The following is an 8,949-nucleotide window of genomic DNA, read 5'->3' on the forward strand; positions in this document are numbered from 1 at the left end:
GGACGAAGCACAAACTCTGAATGGGAAAAGAAATTGGCCGCACCCTTTTATAGTGACAAAACTCAGCTTCGGAGTATTTGATTTCGGGAAACCAAGGCAAAAATTAATCTTGATGCTCCAGTTGGGAACTAAGCCTCATAATCCCCACTGCGAGCCCAGTGTTTCAAACACAGCGCCACCTCAGTTGGTAGCTAAATACAACAGTAATTTCAGCAACGTATTATAGTTTTTCCTTTAGAAGTGCTGTTCTGTTATATGTGCTTCAAGGCTTGAAAACTATCTTGTAAAAATACCGACCCGCTAAATATTCGATTCTTGACAACCACTCCGTATTTTCTACAGCAGAATGTTCGTATGGTTTCGGGTTTCAGCTAAACTTGTTCATTTATAGAGTACTCACATTTTGATGATTTTTCGAATTCAAAAATCGTAATTTTGAAATGTGCTGTGATTTATGAGATGCACCGTTAGTGAAAAAACGACTTAGTGGGTACAGTGCTCCCTAAATGGTGTTAAATTACTACTGAATACATTAAATTTATTCAGATAACAGAATTTATCGACACGAAGCAATGAAATTTTTTTCACTTTCATCGAGTCCCTTCTTGAGGAGCACAAGGTTTTGATGCTTAGTATTACAAATCTTAAGAGTGTATATGATAATAGTATGCGTAATGACGTTGAAAAGACATTTCTACAGTTGAGATTAATGTGTATTGTAATTTTTGAGAAAATGACTGAGATTTCTGTGTAACTTGTGAGCTGGTTGTACGGCAGAGTAGTGGAAACTCAATTAATATAAAACAAAATCTTTTATTTGGTCATGGTAGCCAAGAGATTTAAATGAGTATTTCCGATTACACGATGATGATCCTTCAGCAATCTTATCCATCTTATCAAAGTAACTGAGAATCTAGCAGGGGAATGGAGGATGGGGGAGGGGATTTTTGGGAAATTTCGTTTTGTGAAAATCTTCGTAGTTCTATCCGCTGGAATACTACATTGACCTTTCGGCACCTATTTCCCTTGCACTTTCTCATTTGAAGCCTTTTACATCTCAGTGTCACTGAAATGATGTGAAACAAAGTGAAACGCGTACGGTAAAAATACGCTCCTTGTTGGTAAAGGGGACAACATTTGATTAAATAGAGTAGACAATACATACATTCTACGAATAGATCTTGTCGTATTTAATAGGATGCAACAGCGGAAATTCCATAGAGAATTAGCTACGATGTGGCGATGAGGAACGCTGATAGTATTCACGCATGAGGTGAACAGGATAGGATGGTGGAGAGGGCTGGTGACGACGGTATGGGGGGGGGGGGGGTTTACTGAAGCTACTTGCCTGAATAAACCATGGATCAGACAGCTCAGTTATAGCTTACACGACAGATAACAGCGCTGCTATATGGTCAATGAACTACAGCGTTACGAGTACATGGGAATGATTGCTTGCTGAAGATGTATGCGAGTAACGGAGATTGCATTTGTTCTATGTCTGCGCAAAAAGTTTCGACTGAAACAGCACGTTTGGTTTCTTTTTGTTGCAGGAGGTTTCTCGGAGACGCAGCAGATGCAGAGTGAGGTGGTGTGGTGATAGCGCCACCTGCAGATATACCCGCTCGTCGACGAGTCAGTAACGAGGATAAGGACGACAGCGACGACGCCTGGTCACGCGTGAAGACGGACGCCATCACCTCCGCTCCCCTGCATCACCTGCCCGCCTATCAACCACCCTTCAGCTAGGACGGCGACGGAAAGGTCAGCGCTACGCAGCCACCACTGCCGACTCGCGCCACCCAGTGGTCACCGGGAATTCTCAGCGGGACACTGCGAGAACGACGGCGGTTGTTCTGAGCCCTCCCCACGGACGGGACCTTCCCAAGATTTGTGCCATTTAACCAGAACCGCAACCCTTAACAGTGCGCGACTGCGGAAAGTTTTGGTGTGACAGTGCAAGAGAGGAAGTTATCGGTGTGTGCTCCAGATGTGTTCAGGTGCCAGTGTAAACTGGTTGGACATACTGCCCGGCCGAGAAGAATCCATCCTAATTTCCGTGTTACGAAATATCATAAGTGGTCCTCATAAAGAGACTGTCTTTTGGCTGGTGACATTTTGGAGGGTGAAGATAGTGAATAACAATCCGATGGCTGCAATGTTGTGATTGTCAAAGAAGACTCCAAGTGCAGAAATGTCCTGTTTCAGATACGACGGGTACTGTCCAGTTTTCGACGCCGACTGATGTCCTAACCGAGGGAAAGTGTGCTGTTCTCAGTTCTTCTGTGCTGAACTCAATTGTGAATGACGGTGAATCTCTGCAACAATGTAACCGACAAATTTAATATTGCGTGTTACTCCAGTATATGTACATAATGAACACTGTGCTGACATTTTCAAGGTAACGGCAGTCCGTTATATACCGGTGTGAGCTTTTCCCCCCAGAACCTTATCAGAAAGCGAGTGATAATACGTTTATACTTTGTTTTCATTAATATAATAATTATTTAAGAGACAGCCGGCGAAAGCTTTCCCAGTATGCATCCGCTGTCGGGCAAGTTGCTGTGCGTGAGGATGTGAGCTATTCTCACATCATACCAATTAGCCGACATCACACACCTTCCGACTGGCAAATAGTGAGAAAAGTCGAAGACGAAACGATAGATACAAACTCTGTGTGCGCAGCGTGCTCCGCTACGGTGCTAACTTTAAATATGTAGCGATTGTAAAGGGTCCGAGCAGTTAACAGACGGCGTTTCATGCGAATACTCGCATCTGTCGTAAGCTGCCTAATGTCTATGAATGGAATAACTTTGTGGAATGAAGCACATGCTGGAAGGAAAAGTGACTAGATTTGTGTTTAAAAATAAACGGATGTTAAGAGTTTAACGCTTTGAGATATTTAGGCTGCGGACTTTTTCGCACTTCAGCAGAGGAAAAAAGTTGTTGAATGCGATAATCTCTCCGTGTCGCATCGTTTCGTTTCGCGCCAATGCGCTACTGTGGAAGCTTTCTGCGAAAAGTGTAGAGCAAAGCCAGTGTTACGATGATGCTTAACTTGACCCAATATGTGTCACATTTCCTAATGTACAGTCAGTGTAAATAACAATAAGTAAATCCGCATTGTCCTCCTCTGTAGATAAAACAGCTGTGTACTTCGCTATATAAATATATATATACCAGAAAATATGTTAAAACCTGAAGAAAAAATTAAGAAATCACTACTTCTGTAGGTTTTGAATGTAGCTGGCCTCAGATAGCGTCGCGTACGTGTTGTTTTGTTGAGGGAATAAATGTATGGATGAACCACCCGCACTGTTTCTTTTCTGGACGTTTGATTGCTCTTGTTCACTCGATGCTGTCACATGGTGTCAAGAAATGAAAACTCAAAGTATAATACAGAAAATTATTCTGTCTGCCTTCGAAATGCAGAGATCGTGTTCAGAAAATCACCACAAAACCCATGGGCAACATCGGGTTTGCAATTTGCATTTTATTTTGTAATCACAAATCGTAACTGTTCCCTTGGAACGACAATCCTGCACTTGATGTAAAAAGAAGCTTAAAGAGCGCACTCAGTGCGTCTGCTTCATCCTTGTGAAGAATTTAGTCACAACTTTCGAACGTTTTAAAAGTATGAGGTAGAGCAATTAAAACGGAATGATCGCATGTGTGCACATTTCCTCCCGTAAAGTAACTGCGTCAAGATAGCAGCTAATTGGTTCACTTAATTTTGTAAAATTCTCTCAACAGCTTCGATATGTTCTAAAACTTATTTCAACGTCATGCCGAATGTTGAATGTTAAAAATAAAATATTATTTCCTTATCACAATCATCTGATTTTTTTCTTTATTTCTGGAGAACGCGACTGCACAACTTGGAATGGAGAACTCAAGAAAACCTGTCTACAGTAAATTGATGAAAATTCCATTGCGACCATCTGATAAAATGAGAAATCTGTTTTGGAACGTTTTGAACTATTTCTTTGGTTTATAATACGTTTAGTGGACTGGATAGCATAATATTTTTGGAGAAAACACACATACGAATTACGAACGTCTTAATTTTGATAGCTAACAGCCAAGAACAAAATTGATAGTACAAACTTTTCGTCAGACAAGTTGCTATGTTCCTTCCTTCTTTGATACGTATTTAACTAGCCTCATTACGCGTCATCAACAGTAACGTCCCTAGTATCGAACATCAACATACGTGAGGCATTTCTGTCAAGCAGCAGTGGTTGGAGCGTCTCTATTTTGTATGTAACTAACAGTGGACATATATTGAATTATGCTTGCTTACTGCACCACAGAACGATATGAACGGGACATGAAAGTTTAGGTGATATATCTGTAATACTGATTTCCTGTGTGGTTATTTTGATTACTTGAAATTCACACGATTATCAGTCCTGTAGAATGCACGGTATTTCAGTGCAGTTGGTGAGAACTGTAAGTTGTTCTTCTCTAGCGAAAAGATGGTAACGGGAAGCTCTGTTATGCAGCAGCTGCTATAACTTCTCAGTTATTCTACATCTCCGCTTTTAACTTTAGAGAAACAGAGATCTTCTGTTAATTTCGAACTTCACGGAACTTTGATTTGTGGCGAGGAATTTGCCGTCAGAATATTTAATTATTGTCACCAACAATTCATTGAATTCCTGACTTTCGAATCTTCATCAGAAACATTGTCTAACATTATTTCAAGACTAACTGTTTTTACTTAGAAACAGACAAAGCAATGAAGGTGAAACAGCATATCCATCCACTCACGTCAGGAAACAGCTGATAGATTTACACATACAACTAATTACTGTAAAAAAAATTATGTGAAAACTAAAGTTTGTATTTGGAAATTAAAAAAAAAAATAGACTGCAATTTCTTTGGGATATTAGGTGTTCCTACATGAACTGAAAAACCACATTTTTGCAAGCAAACTATCTTCAACAGGTACAAGTGGTTCACTTATGTACCAGGAACAGGGTCCTCCAGAAGTCAGCGTGTTGGGGTAAAACTGCATCATGTGCTTTTCCGGCCTAATAAGTCTTGAAAGTCTCTTCGGGTTTGCTATCGGTAACAAAAATGAGCTCGATCCAATATTTCGGCGATTCAACTGTTCTCAGCGCGAATCAGCAGCAGAAGCAGCGTTCACCTGAAGATGGCGAACAGTTGGATCGCCGAAATATTCAATCTAGTTGATTTTAGTATCCGATAGCAAACCTGAAGAGATTTTCAAAACTGCGTCTTATTTCACATTTTACAACTGCACTGACACAGTGGTACTGGAAGCTACTACTTCACTTTAAGACGACGATTAGCTGCAATAAATCATAAATTATAACAGGCACTGGAGTCCACTTGTTCCTTCGCACAAACTACAGCTATGGGGCGCAGCGGATCAGTTGAAGTTGCAGTGCAGTACACGCCCTATATGGTCGGGATCCTGATATTTTGCAGTGCTCGACTCATTCATCGTGCGCTGCTAGTTTCTCCAAAGAACGTGACCCCACCAACTGCCGTTTTTTAAGCATCAGATGTTATTTTAAACGCTACATAAATGGTTATCGATTTTACTTGTTAACAGAAAACAGTATCAATACAATAGTTAGGACTAGGTGCATATGTCACTAGCAAAATATAATTCTTTTGAAACTTTATAAATTATTTTTGCAGTTAATACAAACACAAATAATATTTTACGTTTTTACATACATTACTTTCTTACTTCACTTGCAGTATATAGAAACACAAATAACCTTTTCCTTTTTTAACTAGCAGAGACCGTTTTCAAACAACAGCAGAAAAATCTTAGGTCTCAAGTGTTATTAAGATTGTCTTGTATGTGTTACAAAATGACAAAAGGCGAACACGACTCGCACCTCTGACTATGTATTCTGCAAGTGAAAAGGTGGATGTGCACACTAAATTGGACTGGACACTCATGTACTGGCTGCCCAACCTGCTCTTGTGCGTAGTTAATAATTTCGCTGGTTGCTACAGGTGCTTTTTTTTCACTGGTTTGGTGTGGCCCGTCACTCCGCCCTCTTCTACGCTAACTTCTTCATCTCAGAGTAGTACTTAACACCCAACAACATCCTCAAATTTTGTTACAAGTAATCCAATCTCTCTTTTCCCCTTCAGTTTTTACCCTCTACAGCTGTCTCTAATACCTTGGAAGCCATTCTCTAATGTGTCAACAGATGTCATATCGTCCTGTCCCTCCCTCTCACTCTTTTCCATACATTTCCTTCCTCGCCGATTCTACTGGGAACTTCTTAATTTCTTATCCTACCAATCCACGTCATTTTCAGCATAACTGTGTATCACCACATCTCAAGTGCTTCGTTTCTCTTCTTTTCCAGTTTTCCCAAGTCCATGACTCGCTTCCATGCAGTGTGCAATGCTGTTCTCCAGACGTACCGGGGGAGGGGGAGGTTAATTAAACCTCTATTACTTGAGAGACCACAATGAAAAACGAATGATCGTAGGCCAATTAAACTTTGTGGAAAAAGATTGTAGGGACATGCGGAAGAGAAATAATGAATAAACCATTGAAAGAAACACATTTTAATTTCCACATGAGAGGCTAACATTAATTGTTCGTACCATATTTAGGTTTCGGATTACAAACGTTGCATAGCGTATAACCCGTTTGCATCCACGACAAACTTGAACCGCACTAGAGATTGTAGTATTGCTGCCCGAAACATCCCAGAACGGATGTTGACTACCTTCTTCGTTATGCTCATCTTCAACCTCGAACGTGTGTTAGTGTCTCTCTGATAAACTCTGTCCTTAAGGTAACACCACAGTCGCAAATCACAGGGGATCAAATCTGGTGATGGTGTTCGTCACGCACTTTAGGACGATCGGCCAATGATTCTGAATCATGTTCTTCGACCCTGATACAGAAAGTGGACCTCCCCGCATTCCTTTAACGCGTCGATACACGCGGTAAGCAGCAGAACCGTCGCTGTTGTTTTGATGAAACACCTTTATGAGAAAAACCCTGATTAACTCGTCCAAATACAAGGCGACTGCCTGAAAATATAATACATACTGATGCTTGTGTTTCAACCTATGTCACTGTACCAGTATCGGCGCCTAAAGGCAAAGTCACCGTTCCAACACTAACAAAGCTAATCTTGCAGTCTGAACATCATTCCTATGAAGTTGGGTATCCATAGGGTAAATACCTTTTCGTCTACGCTAATTCAAGTAGCGGAAGTTTAATTATAACCATCCTGTAAATTACGAGAAATTTCTGCCTTAGCTGAATACCGACGTTTCGTACACTGCTTCTGGCCGGAAATGCCGATGCTAGTGAGTTTCATAACCCGCCCTTCCTTCATCCGCCCTATGTTATTTTGCTTCTAATTTGTGGTTCGCAACTCCGCTGTTACGGCTGTAGCTAATTTTGTTTCTGTGACTCATCAATACTTTCGCCTTTCTTCGATTTACTGTCGGTGTAGTTATATTATGTACTCACTAGACTTTTCATTCCATTTAACTGGTCCTGTACTTCTCTTTCACTGAGACATATCAGTGACCCTTCCTATACATTTCCTTTCATTCGCTATATTAATTCTGCTACTGAAGCTATCTTTTATTTACATATTGTATATAACTTCTGCGTTTCAGTTCTCTTTCGGTATTATCAGTTACGAGAGACAAAAACTATAATGCGGCTGACGATGATAGGTACACGATGAAGTATCTAAACACTCGCCAGCGCTGGATGGGCAGCCAATACACAAAGGACAGTGCAGCAACAAGTAAAAACAATTCAGGTAAAAAAGAGGTAATACATTGCAGTATACACATCTTTTTATCTACTTCTCCACACAGACATCTGTTTCGGAACTACAAGCCTAAGTTGTGCTTCCTCGTATCACAAGGCCCCTCATTATTCCTGCAGTCGATGATAGCGTTCTGGAGATTATCGTTATCAACATAAGGTTTCCCATCGAGACACTAGTTCACTTCCTCAGAGACGAAAATCATGAGATGCAGGATTTTAGTGCAGTAATTCCAGCACTGGGTATGTCATAGATTGCGAAGAACACGTAGTATGTCAAACAGTATAGCATTTTTCGCTTACCTGTATTACTCGACATCGCCAACGTTTGTTGTCGCAGCTTGTAACACTTATCCCTTGAATACGTCTGGCGTACGAACGCTGTCAGACATCCTACATATCTATGAGCAAAAGTGAATGAATGACGGGTTACCACAGAGGACAAGCGTAGGATCCAAGTGCAAGAGGTCTTTGTCTTCTGAACTTTATTTCCATATTCAATAGATCACGTGAACATTCTGGCATGATGCACAACAATTCATTTTCCAGGAGTTATTTGCATCGGAATCATACATGCATACGGCTATGTGCAGACCGTAAGGTATAGAAATATTGGATGACAACCCAATAGTTCTACTCAACAACGTAAGTACAGATTGTAATAGACTAATGAGCTTACACCCTACAACCTTAAACATTATACCATTATTATTTTCTTTTAGACAGTGCATTCCGGTATTCCTTTTCAAACTTTTTGTAACTCCGGTGGGAAAAGCATATTTTTCATGTTAACAATTTCTAGAACGTAAAATAAATAGTTAAGGAAGTTAGATGAAGGAATTAACATGAATGGAATAGTTAGAACGTAATAAAGGGAGATAGGAATAGTATCAAGCCTATCGACTGACTGCTGTCTGAAAAATAAAAAAAATAAGGTAAGTGTATTACCAAGACGTTCTGACAAATTATCGGAAATAAGGCGTGCTTCGATATAACATTGTTGTAAGCGAACTAATGTTACAACCTCTGGTGCAAAACCACAATAAAGATTTAACGCATATCAATGAGCCTTTCAGACAGTACACAGGTTTGAAAAATAACATAACAACAAACATGTATTGTCATTCGTTGTTGTGAAGAGCACACACTG

At 40.3% G+C, this 8,949-nt stretch overlaps 1 protein-coding gene across 1 annotated transcript in view; it reads left to right on the forward strand.

The window, feature by feature from the left end:
* The window catches only part of LOC126284542 (uncharacterized), a 495,687-nt gene extending 491,851 nt beyond the window's left edge, over positions 1 to 3,836 (forward strand). The window contains exon 11 of the mRNA XM_049983544.1: positions 1,554 to 3,836. Within this exon, the coding sequence (XP_049839501.1) occupies positions 1,554 to 1,600 (47 nt within the window). The 3' untranslated portion in view covers positions 1,601 to 3,836. The remainder of the gene's footprint in view (positions 1 to 1,553) is intronic.
* The last annotated feature ends 5,113 nt before the right edge of the window (positions 3,837 to 8,949 follow it).

This window comes from Schistocerca gregaria, chromosome 8 (genome assembly GCF_023897955.1).
Source record: "Schistocerca gregaria isolate iqSchGreg1 chromosome 8, iqSchGreg1.2, whole genome shotgun sequence".
Classification (NCBI taxonomy): Eukaryota; Metazoa; Arthropoda; class Insecta; order Orthoptera; family Acrididae; genus Schistocerca; species Schistocerca gregaria.